We start from the raw sequence: 22,904 nt of genomic DNA on the forward strand, positions 1-22,904 counted from the left end.
GCTGGGAGTTACTATTTTTTTTTCTCTCTCTCTCTAACGGCCCAGATTTGTGTCCCTTTGCACCTTATTTCACTTGGTTCGGAGGCAGAGTGAAAAATCATACCACGGCTCTACGTCCTTTCCATAGCACTTCTTTGTGGCAAACATCGTATTCTAGTGTTAATTGTTACAACTCGGCGCTGACGATGAAGATAGCGCTTTTAGGTCAAGTTAGGATAAAAAGGGTATAGGAACATGAAATTGTTACAACTCGGCGCTGACGATGAAGATAGCGCTTTTAGGTCAAGTTAGGATAAAGAAGGTATAAGAACATGAAACTTCGTGGGAGGCGGTGGTTGAATCGGTAGAGAGGCGGCCTGCAGTCCTAATGGACCCAGGATCGAATCCCGGCTGGGGCAGGAACAGTTTAAGGATTTGGATTTCCTAAAAAGCAGACTTTCCTGATCTACCAGATGACCCGCCGACATGGAAAAATACCCCAGCTATAACCAATACACCAGTCCTGTATGAGACAGCCCTAGCATGTATTCTGTAGGGACGGTGGGTGTTAGCGCCGAAGTGGTAACATGTGGAGGTGTAGGAGGACTACTGGACCCTGGGATAGGTCACTGCCCCCGAGAAATAGGCCGTGAAGCCTTTGCCTAGAGTCGGACACGTAAAAAAAAAAAAAAAAAAAAAAAACGTCATTTCATTTATGGTTATTTCCTGTGTATGATATGCTGATAATTTCATGATATTTATTTTTACTGATGTGTGGTGTCTTGTGGTGATCAAGGATTGGTGAGGTGGTGACCTACAGTATTATGTATGTATGTATGTATCTATTAATGGTGGCGGATATTGTAATTTGCTGCGTGGATGGTGACTGCTGGTAAGATAGTGAACGTGTGTGTGTGTGTTTGTATTTTCTCCATCTGGGCCATAGAGGTAGGAGTAGTTGCTTACCTGTGTTTGTGGCTATCTGTCGTTTAACAAGATCAGCTATCCCACCAGCACATGCTTCTAACACAGACAAACTTTGTTCACTTAATAACTGCTCCTCTTTTAGTGCACTGATTATTGAAAACAAATCTGCGTTTTTCTTCTTTAATCGTCGTGATTTTTGATGCAGCTTTTTAATATTTTTTCGTGATTTCACTAGTTTTTCTTGGTTGTCCTCTACTTTCCTCTTTAAACCTTGTATAAGAGCATCACTGGAATAGTTTTCTAGATTTTCTTGTGCATTTTGGACATCATTTGCAGCCTCGGATGTTGTCTTGTCACTTGAAATACGAAGTTTAGGGGGCGTCCTAGGTTTGTCCTTTTTCTGTAGATCGGCTGGAAACGCTTCAAAGATGCTTGGAACTGCATTATCACGTAATCTCACGCACGATAGGGACGTCCTATCAAATTCTTCTGGCTTGAAATGCTTAGAGCAGAGACAAGCTCCCACACCAGGTGTATAATTTTCTCGTCGTAGAGCTATTACCCACTGCTGTCTCCTGGCTGGCTCCTTCGGAAACCTGTCATAAACAGTGTTTAGTTTGTAGATATGTTGTTTCTTGTTCTTTCCCAGTTCTGTAATTTTAATGATCTATTATCTCCCTGATTTATGTCTTTGAACCACTTGTATGATTTTCTCATATGCCCCTACCCTAAAAATACATAAAACTGTATCTACAGTATATATTACTGTCTAACACAAGTGGAACGAACGAATAAGGAAAAAATTGAAGAATGGGAGGGAAGAATGAATGCAAGAAGGATGGAAAGAAGGAAATAATGAAGGAAAGAAGGAATGAGGAAGAAAGTAGGTTATGAATGGAGGGAGAAAAGAAAGTAGTTAATGAAAAATAAGGAAGCATTTAAGAATATATGGTAAAGTGAAGGATGGAAGACAGATAGATGATTTAAAATAATATACATCAGCACATTATGAAAAAAGTTTATATCTATTATTCTTTATAATATTCAGCTTGATTCTACTAACTCCAGTCATATACATAATGTACACCTACAAACTATAATTCACTCTAAAGATACTCACCGGTGAAATGTAATGGATGGGTCAGATTTCTTATCTCCTCTTTCTTTACACCCAAATGCGGCACAGGTGGTGGGCATTTTTGGAGACTTAGGTTATTTGACGGTGAGATACAACTTAGGACAGAACGTCTCACACCCACAGCTGAGCTACAACTAAAACCAGACTCTGGTTACCAGAGGTAGAATGAAGTCTACTCTGTATCTGGCATTCTCTCTGAGGAATACCAGGTGGACACAGCTGGAGGTATTAAAGGCTTAATAATCTCATGGCCACACCCACGGAGGTAGGATTAGGACTCTTACCTCTATGGGCACAGCCATAGAGGTGAGGAGTGCACAGCAATCTTCAAGTCAGGTAGGTGTTGCCGTGACCCCGTAATCAATATGGCCGTTTGACAGTTCTCTGGCTTCACCGGAGCCTTCTCCCGCCGACTCTACCCTACTCCTACCTCTATGTTCTAGGCTGGTGCGTGGGTGGTGACTGCGGGGGAGGTGGTGAACGAGTATCACCGCGCTCAGCACCAGGCCCAGCAGTCAGCACTCCGGAGGGCGGTTATACTTCGGCAGAGGAAGAACTCAACTGCCATTAAGGTCAGCGAGAACCTTTTGACATTCAGTTTATATAACAATTTTGTTTATATTCAGTTGATGTATTGATTGCTCTTTAGTCAGTTTATATATTAATTTGCTGTACAGTACAGTATGACTATTTATGGTACATTTCCAATATATATATATATATATATATATATATATATATATATATATATATATATATATATATATATATATATATATATGGTAGTAACAGTATAAGCAAATGACGCCTGGTGGTCTGTTGGGTTAGGCGCTGCAACCGGATTGAGTCTGTAGGGGTTTATATCTTAGGAGTTTTTCTAGTTTATTGCTCACAGAATGCCACTCAGGGACAAATGTGGCTGGTCATCGCCGTAAAGGTCAGGACTTTTAGTCTAACCGAGGGGCTTCTGTTGTCTTGATGGCGTAAAAAAGGATTGGGTGATGGTGATGGTGGTGATGATGATGAAAACATTGTTATACAGTATTATTATTTTGACCCTCAGATGGCCACCCTGGAGCGTCAACAGTCTGCCAAGAAGAAGCAGAAGCAGCGCGAGGAGGGTGACGTGTCTGCTCAGCTGGAGGCTCTGCGCAGACGTCTCTCCTGCCTGGACTCACAGCTACGGGAGAGTGCGCAAGACACAGAGCGCACACTGCAGGATCTCGAGAACAGGCGCAATCAGGAGCTGCATCTCATCAAGGACCTTGGTAGAATTTTTGTGTTGTATTTTCTTCCTCGTCTTCATATAATAAGCTTCTTCCCCTTCATCGTGATCATCATCATCATCAATCTTCTTCATCATCATTATTATTATTACTACCATTATGATACTTTAGAGGGAGCAAAAAATTACAGGTGTATTGCTATCGAATACCCAAGGTAATCAGGAACTGCATCTCACTGAGGACCTATGTAGCCTATAACTGAGGAGGGAAGGGATTTTTTTTTGGGGGGAGGGGGAGAAATTTTGAAAACGAGAGCTGTAGTCGAGATAAATGGATTGTCGATTTTTTATGTTTTTTCCAGAGGATTTGCATTGTCCTAGTGTCATAGTGAAATAGGGGCAACTTAATATAAACCAGACGAAGCTTGAAACTTCTCTTTAGGAGGGTTCGTGGATCGTGATGATAATAATAATAATAATAATTAATAATAATAACCAACAACAATAATAATAATATTAATAAAGAATAATAACTAATAATAAGAATAATAATTTTTTTTTTTTCGATTTTGGCAGTGTGTCCTTCACAGCCTGTCTTATCTGTTTGAAGGCCATTCCTTGTGTATATGTAAGATTGTGGGTAGATGGCACTAGGACTGTGTGTGTGTGTGTGTGTGTGTGTGTGTGTGTGTGTGTGTGTGTGTGTGTGTGTGCTCCAAACTTAACCACTCATTGGCCACATTGGTAGGGCACCTTCTTTGAAGCGTATTTCAGAGCGTGGGATAGTCCTAAGAGCTCGTATTTTAGATTCATACGCATCGGGGTCGAAGTGGAGGCTGCAGATGCGTGCATTACTTGCGTTAATTTTGTCTTTCGCATAAATGAATCTAGTTACCAGGTACGTTGTTAGTGTCATGCTTTCTCCACATCCATGGAGGCTGCATACAACTTCTTTCCCTTCTCCAGGAACTTTTCCACCAAAGACCTAAGATTGTTACCTCTAAGCTAAATTCATTGACGCTGGTTCGTTTTTTCTGACAAATTTTCTTCTATTTATCTGTCTATTGCCAGACGCCTCAGTCCCATAAGGGATGGCCACAATCAAATTCGCCTCCACGTCGCCCTGTCTAGTGCCACTTCATTGCCTTGCTACCAGCTCACACTCCCCTCTCTCATATACCTCTCCACTCCATCCCTCCATCTCATCCTCTAAGTTACCCCTTAATATTCTAAAGTGAATTCGCTTTATTTTTAATTGTCCCTGATATCCTTTTGTTTTACATTATATTTATATTTACCCTCGCTAGCAGCCGCAGTACCGAAGAACGATGACGCGACTGAAGGGAAGAATTTTTTTTCTAGTTATCCCATAATGCATTCTCAGGAGTTCGTTTTCTCTGACGCTATATTTTCCTCTGCAGGCGGGGTGGACCAGGGACTTGAGGGTGGTTTGGGCGGTCTGCCTCTGGAATGCGGGGCGGAGGAGCGGCCCTTACTCAAGAGCTCTCACGGCGGCTCCCTAATGGGCTCCCTAACCTCCCTCCCGTCCATCGTTGTGTCCTCCAGCGAGAAGTCAGAGAAGAAGTCACCAGAGAAAATTTTTGGTTTTAAGGTCAGACTTCGGGAAATTGAACTAAGACGTAAATTTTTATCATAATTTTAGACGCCTACTACGAATGGCACTGATTATCTTGGTTTATTTGGTACATGTTGAGTTTTCCATAATGTTTGGTACTCTTAATAATGTGTGATATGATACACCCTTCTCTTTCGTCTTGTCTCGCCCTCCGTCCCACTTGGTTCACTGCTCCTTTCCCTTTCCTTGTCACTAGTACGCAATATCCCAAGGTCCAGAGAATCATGACCTTGCTCTATAGTGTCCTTTCACGAGCCATTCTATCGCTCCCCCCTCCCCCTTGCCTTGTCTCTCCCCAATCCCATCCCTCGAACAGACCCACAATACCCCAGTACCCTCCATCCCCCGTTGTCTTTCACCCTTCATTTAGTACCCCTTTACTCTCCTTTTCTTCCCTTCTTTTGTCTCCCCTCGTCTCCTTCTTGTCCATCACCCCTCACTTCTTCCATTTCCTTTTACTAGACCCTTCTTCCCTCCCTCCCCCCCCTCCATCTGACTCCCACCTCATCCCCGCCCCCCTTCCGCCTACAGGTTGGTGGCCGGGATGGTAAACTGAGAGGGCGCAACCCACTACACTTCCTGGACCTGAAACTGCGGGTGTCTAGGCGGCACAAGAGCACAGAGAGCCTGGCGCCTCACACCCACCCCAGCCCCCCACACCGACCTCTCACCCCGCCACACCGATCGTGAGTATAGAGCCCCTCCCTCCTCATTTCTCTCCTCCTTCTCTTCTTTGTTTTCTTTCTTCCTCTTTTCTCTCTCCTCCTCCTCCTCTTCATTCTTTACCTTCTTCCTCTCCCCTCCCCCTCCAGTCCATACGCTTCCCATCGCACTCTTCGTGAGTTTATGAGGCTCCCAAACTTCTCTCTTTCTTTCTCTTCTTCTTCTCTTTTTCCTTCTTTCTCCTCTTCTCTCCCCATCCTGTTTTTATCCCCCTTCTGACCCCACCACATAGATGATAAGGAATATTACCTTCATTTTTGTTTCTTTTCCTTTATTTTTCATTCTTCTTCACTTATTTTTTCCTCCTTCTTCCTCCTCTTTTTTTCCTCCTCCCTCCTCTCCTCTCCTCTCTCTTCCCTCTTTCTTTTTTCCACTTTCCCCACTCCTCCTCCTTTCTCTTTCCTTCTTTCTCCTCTCCTCATCCTTTCTCTTCCCTCGTCTTTTTTCCTTCTTCCATTTTCCCCCATTCTTTTTCCTCCTTTCTTCTCTGCTTTCACTTCCCACTTCATTCTTTTCCATCTCCTCTCTATCTTTGTACCCCCTCCTTCTCACTCCACGTTCACCCTCCACTCTCTCTCTCTCTCTCTCTCCATTCCGCCATCACTCCCCATCTTCTCTTTCTCTCCCTCCTAATCACACTATACCGATCCAAGTATAGTGAATCTCCTCTTTTTTGCTCTCTCTCTCTCTCTTCTTCCTCTTCTCTTCCACCTCCTTTGCATCACTCTCCCCATCTTTGTATCTCCCTCCTAACCTCACAATATCCTTAATGCACCTCAGTATTTTCCAGCGTGATATTTTTGCGTTATTATTACCGACGTACACTGCAGAAATTGCGTACAAGAATACTGTATAATTATTGATCCGGGTAGGACGCATTTTCTGTTCTTGCTACCTTCAGACAACTTTATTCAGCTAGAGAAGGGGCATCAGGGTGAGGATTGGTTGAAACACACTGTCTCTAACTTTAGAAGCACAAATAATCTCCGAAGAATAATATAATTGTCTGGAGGCAGCAAGAGTGAAGTGGAAAAATGATGTACGCGGACTGAAGGGGTTAACCAGGCATCTGCGGAAATAAACTGGTAAGGAAAAAGCGCTAAGGAGCCTAGTTCAGACAGGAAATACGACCGTGAGCGTGAGTGGGATCGATCTCTGGGCGGTAGGGAGTGACGTGGATGTGGCGGCCTGAAACCAGAAGAGACCAGTTCACGGCCAGCTGTGTCGTCTGCCAGCTGCCTCTCTCTCTCTTCCCTGTGTTCTCTCCCTTTTCCTATCATTCCTCTTCATTCCTCTTGTTTCTCCCGATATTCGCCCTCTCCCTCTATTCCCCTCATTCCCACGCCCTCACCTCTACTCTGTGTTCCTTTTTCCCGTCCCCTCCTCCACTCCAACCCCCTCACCCCTCCTTCTCTCCCTTCCCATTCCTTTCTTCCCACTACCCAGCCCCTTTTCCCTTCCCCCTCCCCTTCTCCCTCTCCTCAATTCCCCCCCTCCCGCTCCTCCTTGCCATGCCACTGTCATGACCCTGGTAACAGTCTCTGGAGTCTGTCAGGTCACGCAGTACCACGCCACACGCCATAACACCATCACTACACATCGTACTACACAGACACAACACCACATCATACCACATGTCACACCACTATACATAATACCACACTTCACAACACCACTCTAACACCATAGCACATCACACTAAGACCTCCATCACAAACACCCTCTACTATAGCACTGTTACACCATTATACCCCTCCACCACCACACTCCAACATAACAAAACCAACACCACACCAAGACAAACACCACATCAGCACCAACAAAACACCAGGACCAACAGCCTGGGTCAATACCTGTACCCTACAACACCACGCCACGGACAGACGCAAACAGAACCCGGCTTCATTGACTTGCCTGATTCGATGTCTCCCTGTCTGCTTGTCTTTTTGTCTGTCTGCCTGTCTCGCTTGTTCTAATCCCGCACTGTATCTCTCTCCCAGCGTGTATATGTCAGTGTTTAATTGTGCCTGTATCTTTTTATGCCTGCTATCTCTCTCTCTCTCTCTCTCTCTCTCTCTCTCTCTCGTGTGTGTGTGTGTGTGTGTGTGTGTGTGTGTGTGTGTGTGTGTGTGTGTGTAATAGTATGCTTGTTGAACGCCTTAGAAGGGAGATCCTTACTTAGGCATCTTATTCTTGCTGTCTCCAGACGATTTTATTCAGCCAAGGAAACCCCCTAGTAAAGCCAAGAACTGTACCCCAAATACAGTATAAAGAAATTTACAGTACTCGTGTTTTGTAATCACTTCACTGCCCGTAATATCTTACTCTTAATGGAGGTTCGATGAGGGTGAAGGTGGCCATTGTGGTGATGGTAATGTGGTAATTGTGGTGGTGGTAATTGTGGTGGTGTTGCAATGGTGATGGTGGTAGTAACTGTAATGGTATTTGTGGTCGTAGTGGTGGTAGTAATTGTGGAGCTGGAATGGTGATAGAGGTGGTGATAGTAACTGTAGTGGTGGTTAATTGTGGTAGTAGTAATTTTAGTAACTGTGGTATTGTAGTGGTGGTAGTAAATGCAATGGTGTTGTAATGGTGGCAGGGGTCATTGTGGCAGTGGTGGTAACTGTGGTGGTAGAGCTGCTGTATCACCCTTATCAGTGTTGCCAACAGCTGATAAGACAAGTGTTACCAAGCCTCTCATAACTGAACATTATCTTAGAGTAGGAGGGGGAGAGTATTAGCTGATCCCGTTCACCTGAGGGAGAGAGAGAGAGAGAGAGAGGTGGTTTATATTCATCTTCCTTCACGTGTACCATCAAAGGCCTTAATTTCTCCCCTTACCTCTCGTGCAGGATGATTCAGGTGACCCAGAATACATTATTAATTCACTCGAGCCCTCATGCCACTGACTCACCCTCTGTTACACTATCTGTTTATGTATCTGTCCATTCACCAACTCTAGTTTTCTATTTTGCTGCCTCCTCATGTGTCCAGTGTTTCTCGATTCATTTCTCTCTCCCGTTTCCAGTAATTTATTGGTATCCTCTTCCCTGTCCAACCCGTGCTGAAGATCGTGAGTGGTGTATGGCCATTGATATCTCTCGTCATTTGTGGTTTTGCAAGTTACTCTTTCTCAGGCGTTGGCACGGATATATGGGACATGTTCATTAACCCCGTGTGTTCCTACGCCACTGGGAAATTCGTGTGAAAGTTATAATCACGTTTTTGCGCCACACTAACACCACGAGCAATACAGTAATACCACAGCAGCCCCATCATAGCTCCACGCCACAACAACCACCCTAGCAAAACATCCCTTAACTAGACTACCATACCATCACCGCAGCACCCACAAAACACCTCAGCCACCCCAACACCATATTCCACACCAGCCTTACCACAGATTCCACACCACAGCACCCTACCATAACACCACCACACTACCTCTTTCCTATATCACCACAACAACTCAACCACCACACCTCTTTATCACACCAACACCACACGTTCAACATGTCTGTCGTCTGTTTCTCGTTTATGTATGCTTCATCTTCGTCTGTCTCATCTGTTCGTCTGTCTCTGTCTACCCTGTTCAAGCGTGTATTCCTCTCCTTTTTGTGATCTAGATTTTTAAATATCTTCATTTATGTGTGTCATTGTGTCTCACCAGTCGCTTATCTGCTTTTGTATTGTATATCTGCTTTTTGTATATCTGTCATACTCTTGTAGGCCCTAAGGTCTGCCTTTGGTCTCCTGGTTTGTCTGACTGTCATCTGTCTGTCCGTCCACCTGTTTGTTAGATTATACAACAGCCGACCCTCTGATCTAAACTGATTGGGTGCCTTGCGATTCCATGATCAGAGGGATTTAAGGCGGTGTTAGGGTTCAGAGTAGGGGCGAGGAAGAAAGTTAATTCTCATTCTCTCTCTCTCTCTCTCTGTTTTATATATATATATATATATATATATATATATATATATATATTATAATTATTATTATTATTATTATTACAGCAGCAGTATGGCGAATTAGATGGCATTGACGGTATCAGTAAATGGCATCCCTGTGGAATAGCGTCCTTGACGTAATGGTCTGCTTGTGGTAGTGATGGTAGGTGGCGGTAATGGTAGATGGTGGTAGGGTGGTTATTGTATTGGTTGGTGGTAAAATATGATGGTGATAGTGGTAGATAGTGATATTGTGTTGGTTGGTGGTATAATGTGGTAATGGTGGTAGATAAATGTAGCAGGAGGTTGGCGGTATCGGCTGATGTAGAATCATCTTTGGTCGTGGTGGAAATAGTGCTAGTGATGATAATGGTGGTGGTAGGCATTGCGTGTGACATTTGTGATGCGTGTCAGTGGCTGTTCATCAATAGCAGCAGCATGATTCAAGGCCTCTGTGTTGACCTTGGTATATTGTGCGGAGGCCAGATTGGGTATTGATTGTGTGAGGCTGAGTGGAATGTTAAAGTTACCCCACCTTCCTTTCCCTTTACTTTGTTTTCTCTCTCTGTTTATAGATACATACGAGGTGCGCAGGTGTTGAAGCCAAGAGTGTCATGGATACAGCGTCGGACTGTTCTCTCACTAACATGGCCAAGCAGAATGGGGTTTGCTTGCTTTAGCATGCGTGCCGTCAATCCTGGGTTACTTTCAATATCCCTCTTCATCACAGAAAGGGTCTGGGGGGAAATCTTAGCCATACGGCCCCAGGGAGGATGCGTGGGTATGTCCTTGCTGCTGCCATCTTTGGATCGTTGTACCCAGCATCTCACAGTCCTCTGATTTACGCCAACAGCATTGGCATTATCCTTGGTGGCGACATATACTTTATGCAGAGCGATGATCTGAGCTATCTTCTCGTCTGGGAGTAGAGTATTAACAACCATGGTAATATCCATGAATTATCACAGTATGGCAAGGGACGGGAATTGACGATATGTAGAGGACAGAAGAGCACACAAACCTCCTCATACCCGGCGTACAGTGAGCGGGATGGAGGTCTGGTGTGGGTTGGCGGGAGGCAGGCAGGGATGCCATGTCGCAGGACACCCCACTCGCTTGTCCGTATTCAACGACGCCCCGTTACAAGGGTGCTACCAAAACCAAATACGGCCAAGCAAGTGGCCGTGGACTACTCGCTGGGCCATATATATATATATAAATATATATAGTGGGCACAGAAGTAGATGAGACCTACTTGAATTAGCCCTTTAAAATGCCTGCAGCCTGACAAAAAATATTAATAAAAAATAGAAATAAAAGGCAAACCAAACAAAAACTCACCGTAATAGGCTGTCATTTCTCCCTTTGCCTTCAGCACATCCTTCATTCTCTTTGGCATGCTGTCGGCGAGTGATTGAAAATATTCTAGGTCCATCTGTGTGTCCCACACTTCGCGTATCACCTCCATGAGGCGAGGTAGGGAGGACACCTGCTTTTCACGCACTTTGTATTTCATCACTTTCCACGCATTTTCAATTGGGTTGAGGTCTGGGCTATTCCCAGGCCAACTCATCACTTCAACATCATTATTCAGTAAAAATCTACCCACTCGTTTAGCGGTGTGGCAGGGAGCTCCATCATGCATGAACACACTGACATCATGTTCATCATAAACAGGCAGCATCAGATCATGCAGAACTTTTTCATAGCGTTCTGCATTCATGGTGACATGTTTTGGTAGGAAATAAATTGAACCAGCCCCCTTACACCCACTAAAACACCCCCACACCATCACTGAAACAATGTGTTTAACTGTCTTGAGAGTGTAGCGAGGGTCGTACCTGTTCCTCTGCACTGGCCTCCTGACACGTGTTCGGTGTGTTGTGATGATCTGAAAACTGCTTTCATCACTAAACAGGACTTTTCGCCACTGCTCTGTAGTCCAGTCCTTGTGTTGCCTTGCAAAACGAAGGCGTTTGTGTCGCATATTATCAGTAAAGAGAGGCTTGCGAGCTGCAACGTGTGATGGAATGCCCAGGTGGTGTTTTAGGCGGTGTTGAATGGTTCTGATAGCGACGTCCTGGAGAAGCTGGGGATGCATTGATTTCAATTCTTGTGCAGTCAGACGTGGGTTCCTAGTCACAGCTAGCTTCAGGAGTCTGTCTGTTAGCAGGGTGGTCTTCCTTCGGCGTCCAGTGCGTTTCTTAAACTGGGGGATGGTGGTGGGAGGCAAGTCACGAGCCGCAGCAAGCAGACGCATTACGGTTGCTTTACTCCGGCCAGTACGCCGACAAATCTCCCTTATGCTCACATTTTCCTCTCTCAGAGTCAAAATCCTTGCTTTCTCAACATCAGAACACTGCTTGCCAACCATCTTGCACCACTGGAACCATGGAGGGGCGACAGCAATGCGAGACAGAAAAATCAGGGTCAGGGTGTGCCTGAGGGCAGGGCACCAGTGTTGCCAGGTGCTGGCCCTAAAATATCTGTAGAATCATCCATAAAATTTCTTGAGATTTGAAAAAAATTCTGTAGATCACAATTTCACGCATATATTGACAAAAGGTATGCAAATATGTCTTAGGAGTTATCTGTGCCTTTATTTAAAAGAAAAAAATATGATTAATTCCATACGAATAACCTAAGATTAATAGTTTTATTAAGAATATGGTATGAATTTTCATATTTCAAATTCATAAAATGCGGGTTAACACACAGTTACTATGGGTCAAGTTAGACACGAACCTAACTGAAAACTTATACTGAAAACAAGGGCTAAAAGAGCGAGCCCCTTTTTCACTTTTCGTTTTGCTCATAACTTTCTAGGCCAAATAACTATAACCTTGTTATATTAGATAACCGTAGGAACAGTCGCTAACACCACTAATATATTCCAAATATCTCCAAACTTCCGAAACTAACTCTAACATACCTGCTTCTGACTCCCTCAGAATGTAAACAAAAATGGCAGTACACCGGCGCATTCGATAGTAGAAAAATGTATATATTTAATATTGAAATTTTCGTATTAGTTCACAGATTAAGCAGTTTATAAGTATATTAATTGTTATACTGCAAGTACTAGTCTAATATAGCTTAAGCGACATGATTTGAAATTAAAGAAAATACAATATTTCATAGAAAACTTTACGTTTCAAGGGTTAACGACTGTATACAATACGCTTTCTTTCAGGACTGTCCTCTTGCCCAATGCTAAATTTCTCTATGGTATTTGTAAATTGAATTCCTTTCCATATTGCTTGTAGAATTTCTTGAGAATTTCTGTACTATATCAAAATATCTGTAGATTAAGCACAAAGTTCTGTATTTCTGTAGATCCTTCCAAAAATCTGTAGAAATACAGAAATTTCTGTAGACCTGGCAACCCTGCAGGGCACACTGAGCTCCACAGTTTGTAGGACTCAACACGCGGGGCATATATGAGTTGCCAGATACCATCAGAAATGGCATAATTTAGCTATAGAAATTTTCACGCAATTTTTAATGAGACCTACTGACTTCGGGGGGGAAACGGGGGTAGGTCTCATCTACTTTTGCGAAGTATGTATATATATATATATATATATATATATATATATATATATATATATTCCTCTTTGTCTTTTACCGTCTCTCCCATCACACAGTCACTGATTATATTGACACCACCCTCACTATCCCACCCTCCCTTCTCACATGCTTACTCATTCACTCACTGTCACAGCCCCCTCCTGACTCACCAACTCTCACTTACCTCTCCCTCCTCACTCACTCTCACTTACTAACCCTTCCTCACTCACTCACTCTCACTTACTCCCCCCTCGTCACTCACTACCCACTCTCATTTACTGCTCCCACCTCACTCACTCACCTACTGCCCCCTCATCGCTCATCCATTCAGCCCTCTCCCACAACACAGCATTACCAAGCATTGTCTGACCCTCATACCATAAACAGATTTGCATTATTTTTCACTGTGTTCCTCTATTTTCAGTCCCAGTTCGAAGCAGTATTTTCTTTTTTTTTTTTTTTTTTTTTAGCACATTGAATATTTTGCTATTATCGTATCGTTTATAAAGGCTCCTACATATCTACATGCACCGGTATCGGCTTTGGTCACCTAATGGAGGCAGTCCGTGCTGCTTGATTTCTGGCAGTCTCCCTGTTCAGTCCCTTTTCCCTGAGGTCACACTTCGTCCCTGATCTTTTTCAGTCTGCCTCTCGCAACCCTACCTCCGACGTTCACACTTCTGACCTTCTGCACCCAGCTGTCATCCTTCATGCTCCCAAGATGCCCAAATAATCATGGTCTACCCCTCCACATTACAACACCAGTGCATTCAAGTCCCATCCATCCTAATTACTCTTGAGTCGTAATCCTAGACCCCAGGCCTTGCATTCAAGGACGCACTACACATCCATCTAGTTATTGTCTTTTCTGTGCATTTGTGCTTACGAATATCCTCCTCCTTTACCGCCTAGGCTTCACTACCATACATCATTACACTTCTAACACACGCCGCATGCAAAGATCCCTTAATATGGAGGGAGAGCCCTCTCACTGTTAGGAGTGGCAACAGGTTCCAGAACTACCACCACCCACTCCTTAGCCTAGCCACACAGCTGGCACCAACCCCACTTCCAACACATAACAAATCCCCTAAATAACAAAACTCCTCCACACACTCAAGACTCTAGCAAGATCAGTTCTTGCATGCCTGACAGTTTCTAATAACAAATAGAAATAAATGTAGAGGTAATCGAAAAACAGTATTATTATTTATGAGGAACCTGGAAGATTAAGGTACATTCCAAGGTTTTGTTATTTTTTTTTTAAATAACAGGAGAGGAGTTTGAAGTTTTCACATCTAATATCTTGGTAGCCAGTGGCTGGCCAAGGAGTCGGTGCTGCGAAACCTCCTGATCCACCTCGCCCACGACCCTTAGGCGGGAGCGTTTTTCCCTGATGAAGAGTGTCAGTTTTATGGCAAAGGTCGTAATGATATCGCAAGTCTTATCAGAAGGAATGTTATCTTGACAGGCTAAATCCCGCCCCTTTATTCATTTATTTATTCATCTATTCTGGTGGTATTTTTGTTCGTCTACCAAGAAAAAATGTGAATATAATATATTCAATATTATGGTCTGGTTTTGGACTGGAGGGATGTCAGAGATTTGAATGATGCATAAAGAATTGTGTGCCCCGTTTCACTGGACGTGCTGTTTTATAATTTTCCATATTTTCCCTTTTTCCTTTTAATTTTTTTTTTTTTATCATGGTTTCTCAATCTCTCGTTTTTGATCCAGCCTCTTGTAGTGCTTAGTACTCCCCCAAACTTCGTGAACTTAATTCTCCAAAATCTCATGCACTCAGCTGTCCTAATCATGCAGTCAACTCTCCTAATCATGCACTCAGCTCTTAATCCACCTGTTACTCCCCACCAGGCACAACAGCACTCCAGCCCCGGGATCGTGCAGCGAGAACAGCAGTGACGAGGAACAGGAACAGCAACAGCCGTCCCCCTTTGCCCCGTACCCCCAGGCCCCCAACCCCCAGCCCACCCTGAGGACGGAGATCAGCAAAGAGGCGCTGCAGGAGATAGAGGCGTTCAAGCAGCTAATAGAAAGATACTTCGCCACCCACCCCCGCCACGACAGCATCACACAGAGGGAGATTCTGCTGTAGAAGTGTGTAGAGGATGGTTGAAGATGTGTAGATAGCTGTAGAAAGGTGTAGTCATTAGAAAGGACGTGCTGTTGTAGAAGTGTGTGTAGAGGATGGTTGAAGATGTGTAGATAGCTGTAGAAAGGTGTTGTCAGTAGCAAGGAAGTGCTGTAGGAGGCGTTCAAACAGCTTATGGATATTTTGCAACCCACCCCCGGAACGACAGCGTAACAGGGAACTAGTATTTTAGGTGTCGTTGTAGGAGTGTGTAGAGAGTTGTAGATGGTGGGGAGAGGTTTGCAGGGGTGTGTAAAGAGCTGCAAAGGATGGGGAGGGATGTGTAGAGACTGTAGATAGGTGTACGTTGTCTACAGGAGATCAAGACGTACAAGCAGCTGATAGAGAGGTGTTTCGCCACCCACCCCTGACACAACAGCATATCACAGAGGGAGATATTGCTGTAGGACGTGTGCAGATGGGTGTAAGGAGGGTGTAGAGCAGTAAAGGAGAGTGTACAAGGCACTGGTGTGGGTGTATACGAGGCTGTGTAGAGATGTAAGGGGTAAGAAGCGCTTACGTAACCCATGTAAAGTAACCTTGCTAGTCTCTCCTTACTACATATTTTAGCTGGATTTCCAGAGGCTAAGAGGGCATCCCAGTCAGTTATTTTCCCTTTTAACTAATTAATATACGGTAATGTAGAATAAATATATGGGCTAACTACACACACACACACACACACACACACACACACACACACACACAAACACACACACACACAATGATACTTCCCTAACAAAATAGTTACCTGATGGCTATAGAGTATAGAAGCTATACGGTATCTTATGTGCGAATATTTTCAGATGCAGCACGAAGACTGTAACATTTTGATGATAAAATTTTTACGTTTTATACAAGAATTTTAGAAAAAACAAAATGAAATGTTTAAAATAGATTTTTCTATTGCTTTATATATGAGCATTATGGTGACACAAGTTTATCAGTACAGTATATCAAAAAAGAATTGGGAGTTTTTGGAGGTAAATTACTATAGAGGATAATGAATGTTTATGGATTTTTTTTTTTTTTAATGCTATAGCAGTAGTGGTAGTAGTTAGTAGTGGTTGGAACCCCTGACTAATCTGGACGTGAACCCGGTGGACTGCAGGCTGAAGTTCCATTTTCCTGCAGTCCACCATCATCCTCTCGGGGGATAGGAAGGGAACATGATACGTAAAAAGGTACTGATATAAAAAACGTATTACTGCACACAAATAACATGTTCTATTCTTTTATTTATTGTAATATGCCCTTTTTTACTGCAATGTTCTATTTTTTATTGATAGTATTTCTACCTCTCTGCTTGGTGATATATTTTTTCTGTAATTCTTTTTGTATCTTTCACGTAGTCTGTGTATTCGTAGCTTGTACAAGAAATTATACGGTACTCCTGACATTTACTGCGAAGTAAATTTATCGGTAGTATTATATGAAGGAAAAATGTTTGCATGAACCACTTACATGTATGCAAATGTATTAGTTAGTATTTATTAGTTAAATGTATTAGTCTGTAATGAGTACAAGTAGCATATTCTTTTACCATTTATTATTATTATTATTGTTATTATTATTATTATTATTATTATTATTATTATTATTATTATAAATGCATCCCCATATTTAATGTTTTCCTCCTGGATATCAAGTAATATAGTAATCGTACAGCGCTGAGCAAAAGTTGGCCAACATTCCTCTGCCAGCATAGTGTCCTGTCCTCCATCTTGTTCATTTCTCCCCAAACGAAAGAAAGTGCCCCCCCCCCTCTCTCTCTCTCTCTCATACATATAGTTCATGTAGATACCTTCAGCTGCTTTATCAGGCAGAGAGGTGCTGACGAACTTTTGCTTATAATTGCCCCTATTTATAAAGTAAATTAACCTAGATAGATATATTGCTGTATGATGGCAATATTAACATTATAGAGTATAGACAGTCAGATCCGACATTCCAGTATTATTCCAGAAAGATCAGATCGTGTTTCAGTGCGCCAATCAAAAGTATATTATATTCATTCACATAGAGATTATTATCCTGTGTTTGACTAGATATGATAAGGTAATATTTTTATAGAACTAAGTACCGGTATATGAAGAATAACAAATACAACTGTAGATCTTTCCTTTAATAATGGCTTTTTTTTTTTTTTTTACCTTTATATCCAGTCAAAATTATTTCTAAAGACGTTACAGCATAATTAATTTCAAAGCAGCGAGTGAATTATTTGAGATGCAGTCAGGTGCAATATTTCGGCTATTATTTCATCATTTTTGCTTTTCATTTTACGTTTCTGGCTAATATACCTAAGCTGGGAGAGACTCAGTATGTTTAGATGTCCGTAAGTGAGTCTCGTGGTGTGATGTGTGGGGTAAGTGTCGAGGGGGAAAGTGGAGTGGATGCAGTGGAATGGTGGGCGAACTTATGTTTCTTCCTTGTACTCAGCATCCTCTTCCTATTCCTCCTCTTCCTCCTCCTCCTCATCATCATCATCTTCATATTCAACTATTTTTCCCACCTAAGAACGGGACAAGCCTATGCTTCAGACAACAAGGAACAAGAAAGCAAGGAAGAGGGAAAACTAACCGCGGCATGGCCTGGGAAACGAGCCAGACACTCATTCAAACGGCAATCAAGCTCTTGGAATCCTGACTCCACCTCACAGGCCTAACCATCAACACATTATTCTTTATAGATCAGTTATACATTACTTGCCAGAGCGCGCGCCCGTGTGCGTGTGTGTGTGTGTGTGTGTGTGTGTGTGTGTGTGTGTGTGTGTGTGTGTGTGTGTGTACATTACTTGCTAGAGCGCGCGCACGTGCGTGCGTGCGTGCGTGCGTGTGTGTGTGTGTGTGTGTGTGTGTGTGTGTGTGTGTGAGAGAGAGAGAGAGAGAGAGAGAGAGAGAGAGAGAGAGAGAGAGAGAGAGAGAACCCTTGTCATGTGCTGCTCTTTACGTAATTCATCCAGCCAGCTCGATCCCCTGTCAATTTCCCTGCCTTATTGCCTTCATTAACCCCTTCAGTACTACAGACCACTCCCTTTGCTGAATAAAACCGTCTGACAGCAGCTAAACTAAAATGCAGACGCCGTACTTGTAGTGGTAGAAGCAGCAACCCCAGACTCATCTCAGTATTAGCCCAGTGCACTTCAGGCCAAAATTTCTCTTCTTCCACAGTCCACCATTCACCCTTCGGGGAACAGGGAGGGGACTGAGGGATGTTTTTATAGCCGGGCAGCCCCATCCCTCGGCCATATCGGTGCCACCACATGAAGGCGTCCCTCTCCAGCACCGAAGCGCAGGGGAAAAAAAAAGCTGGTAAGGATACTGTCGCTAGGAAAGAAACATGATTTTGGCTAATTTTACGCTTATATACTCGTAGGTATTATCATTATTATTATTATTATTATTATTATTAGCAGTAGTAGTAGTAGTAGTACCGGTAGTAGTAGCAGTAGTATGACTATAATGATTATTATTATTATTATTATTAGCTATCCCTTGTGTGTGTAACTGACCCGTTTAACCAAGGATAAGCACGGCATTCCATAACCCGACAAACAAGGGAAAGCAGGTTTATAAAAGGTCGTGGGGGGGGAGAGAGAGAGAGAGAGACCGTCGTCATTAAAATCTTCAATACAATCACCACTACCAGCCGTGTTACCCTTATCCTGTGGTGTGTCGGATCCAGGGGCACAGAAAATCAGCGAACTGGACTAAGCAGGGGACCTCCCCTTAATTTACGGACATCCAAGCCTTCATTTCTATATACCGTATATATATATATATATATATGAAGAGAACCTCCATAATGTTAATCCGACATACATGGAGAGGAACCTCAGTGTTAATACGACTTTTTACTCAGTTATCAGTTATAGGTTAATGACGGAGGTGATTTCGTGCATGACGTTATTAGTTCAGCAGCAGCTGTATAAATCATGCACTGAAACACAATACTTCAGCATAAAAAATAAAAAAAAATTATGGCGCTTACGTCACTATACCGTATTATTCCAGGCCTGATATAAACCCTTACAGACTCAGTCCGGTTGGAACGCCGAAACTCGCCAAAAACCACCAGGCATCGTCGGCTATATAGTTACTACCCAACGTAGTAGACTGTTTCCTGGTTTACAGGAAACCATTCGGCTTGTCACTCAGTGTTGAGTCACCCAAAGGCAGAACTATGGTGACTGAGTGGATGGCGGCCGTCCCCACCTACCACAAACAATCTTTTTTACGTAATCAGAAATAAACGCTACAGAACGCTAATGCATAAGGCTGCAATGAATGTCTTTTATTTCGGGTGAGATACAGGTCAGATAAGGGCACCGGGGACAGCTTATCAGACATCAATGACAAGGCTGTTGTAAATCATTGACAAGGCTGTATTCCACTGCTCCACCCCCTCACATCATAGCACCTGTCTTCATCTGACGGAACTGGGCCACTACCATAGCTTGAACAGCGAGTCGTGGGTGTATGAAATATGAGGTAGGAATGAGTCTCCTTGGTTACTAGTCAAATTAACCCTCCAGTCTGACTACATACATCTGTCAACTGAGCTAAAAGGCGTTAGAGATCTTCGTCAGGTTAGACCAAACTCGCTGTAAATCATACCGGTATCATCTCAACTATACACCTTTTAATCCGACTTGGCTTAAAACTGCTATCTGTCCAACTTCAGTGATGAGTTGCAACAATAGATTAGCACTGTAATACGATGCCAATCACGAGGAAGTGCGGTGGAGAAGTAGAGACGTAGTATTTATTGTTGCCACAGAGCTGCTTGAAATAAGCTGAAAACAGACGAAAATCTGGGCCAAGCTGAGGTGAAAGAACGAGGTCTGCTTCACTACCAAATGTGTCCACGAACGAGTAGTACTGATGGATGATAGCCAGAGTAACATGTCCACCAATTACTATCATCATCACCATGCCTTTTTAGTGCTTACTGAACTCGTTTGGCATTGTGTGTGTGTGTGTGTGTGTGTGTGTGTGTGTGTGTGTGTGTGTGTGTGTGTGTGTGTGTGTGTGTGTGGGACAGACAGGCTCCAGGGACCGGTCATATAATTTATGAGCCAGTCTATATTCACTCCTTGACATCCCTACCCTTCTTGGCAAATAGACAGATGGATGGATTGGTACGCAGATAGAGACCGACTGATAAATGGATACACTGAGACCACAAGTCAAGTAAAAATCTTGAAATTATGAGAGAGAGAGAGAGAGAGAGAGAGAGAGAGAGAGAATCATAGGTAAAGGCAGGGTGAAAAGGTGAGACGTGGGAGGGGGTTGTGAGGCAGTGTGCATGGGGGGAGGGGATTAGGAAGATGTGTGTGTGAGGAGGATAAATGAAGGGAAGTGAGGGGAAGAGAGGGGTGGGAAGGAGGGAGGGAAAGGGGGGATAGCGGCCTAGCAACAGGTGACCTATCTAGCATAGCCTAAACCCTGGGGCCAGTTCAGCAACTATCCCACACCCCTTACGTTCTGTTGCACTATTCATCATAGGATCTCCTTGGTTGCTACCAGAAATTTTTACCACCGTGTTTAATTAAAGGATTTTATATATATATATATATATATATATATATATATATATATATATAACTCGACGTAGTGCCGCCTACTTCTTCCTTCACCTTTATCATTCTGTGTCTGCCCTCCTCTCTTCGTATTGCTCCCATCTTTCGTATCACTATTACTTTTGTCTTTTTCAGGTTGCTTTTCATAGATTGACAGGCTTAATGGTTTCCTGTAAGCCGGGAAACCATTTACAACACTGGGTGGTTACCATATAACCAACCCATACGTGTTCCCTACGTTTCAACAAGTGGGTTGGTGGAGGGTGAGTGCCCCTTCCCATAAAACACCTCAGGTACTGGATTATGGCGTCAGGCTCTCTCTCTCTCTCTCTCTCTCTCTCTATATATATATATATATATATATATATATATAACAGGGAATTTGTGTAGGCTAAACAGAGATTTCACGAAATCCCATGGGAATTCGTGAAATGAGTTTAAACTGGGATGGGTTAATGTGGGTAAGGTTAATTTAGGCTGTTGTTAGGTTAGGCAAGGATACTCTAGGTTAAGTTTAAATTAGGCTAGGGTAGGTTAGCGTGATTTATATGAATGCTAATTTATGTTAAGCATTCATGTAAATAACGTAACCTAACCTAACCTCACTAACCTAGCTTAACTTCACCTAAACCTAACCTAGATTATCCCTACCTAACCTGACCACAACCAAAAGTAACTTAACCCACATTAACCCACCCGTTTAAACTTGTTTCACAAATTTCCTAGGGATTTCACCTGGTTACACAAATTCCCTATAACACACACACACACACACACACACACACACACACACACACACACACACACACACACAGTATTTACCCGCTATTGCATTATGCTAGGGCGAACCTTAGGGCATACAGGATAAAAAAAAAATAGGTATAAAAAATAAATTCGGCAATTACCATTCACGTTGCCAATGGGTTTTCCATGCCTCTTGATGCACTCCTTTAAGCGTGAAGGCACTGATTGGACGAGGCATCTAAGGAGACTAGGGTCTGCATTGGCCCATTCCTCCCTAACGGCGGCCTCGAGCTTGGGGATGCTGCTGGTGTCCTTGCCCTGGAGGTGCCGTTTTATGATTCCCCAGAGATTTCCAATGGGGCTGAGATCCGATGACTTTCCTGGCCAGTCGTTAATATACGCTATATCACAATCAGTGAGCCACTGTTTCACTGATTTTGCAGTATGGCAAGGGGCATCGTCCTGTTGGAAAACATCAGCACTGCACTTTTCGAAAGAACTGGGTAAATAATCACATAACAACTCCAGGTAGTTATACTGGTTCATGATTTCATTAGTCGGAAGTACTACTAAGTCACCGACGCCAAAGAATGTAAAGCATCCCCATACCATTAATGCATCGGGGTGTTTTACAGTACTGCCAGTCACTGTGAACGTCGCTTCATCACTCCAGAGCACGTGTTGCCATCTTGCCGTATCCCACTTAAGATACTTCTTGGCAAAAGCGACCCTACGCTGCCTCTGTGGAAGGGTGATGAATGGCTTCTTTACGAGTCGGTGGCTGCGGAACTGGAGATCATCGTGTAAGCGTCGCTGCACTGTCCTTAACGACACCTCGCGCAGCAGCCGAGGGTTTTGTTCCTTCAACAAACGTGCAGTCACATGCGGATTTGAATCCACTAGACGTTTCAGGATGGATAGAGTGCGAGATGAGGTTTTACGGGCCTTCCCAGGACGTCCTTGGTGGTGCGGTAGTGCCACCTCTCCGCCATCACGAAAGCGCTTGGTCCAAAGGTTAACACTTCGTGTGCTCACACCAACAATCCTGGCTATTTCCTTTGTGGGCTTCTGCGCCTTGTAGAGACTGGTTATGGACGTTATGTCCTCTTTAGACAGGTCTCTTCTCCTGCCCATATCGCCACCAGGCCACAATTTTGACAAAATGGGGGCAGAGGGGAGGCCCAGGTGGAGCAAGAGCCTACCTCCCTCTGACAAGTCTGCCGGGGGGGGGGGGGCTCCAGCTCTCCTCCCTTCCTCCACAATGCCCTCCACTAACATG

The 22,904-nt window shown here is 43.6% G+C and overlaps 1 protein-coding gene across 1 annotated transcript in view; it reads left to right on the plus strand.

Annotated features, from left to right (window-relative positions):
• The window catches only part of LOC145412843 (uncharacterized), a 68,654-nt gene extending 53,147 nt beyond the window's left edge, over positions 1-15,507 (plus strand). The window contains exons 7-11 of the mRNA XM_080282643.1: positions 2,488-2,616; positions 3,108-3,312; positions 4,691-4,881; positions 5,437-5,591; positions 15,021-15,507. Coding sequence (XP_080138769.1) covers positions 2,488-2,616; positions 3,108-3,312; positions 4,691-4,881; positions 5,437-5,591; positions 15,021-15,261 — 921 coding nt within the window. The 3' untranslated portion in view covers positions 15,262-15,507. The remainder of the gene's footprint in view (positions 1-2,487; positions 2,617-3,107; positions 3,313-4,690; positions 4,882-5,436; positions 5,592-15,020) is intronic.
• Positions 15,508-22,904: the final 7,397 nt, after the last annotated feature.

The sequence above is a fragment of the Coenobita brevimanus genome, chromosome 94 (assembly GCF_032717465.1).
Source record: "Coenobita brevimanus isolate Jiangsu-jjx chromosome 94, ASM3271746v2, whole genome shotgun sequence".
Lineage (NCBI taxonomy): Eukaryota > Metazoa > Arthropoda > Malacostraca > Decapoda > Coenobitidae > Coenobita > Coenobita brevimanus.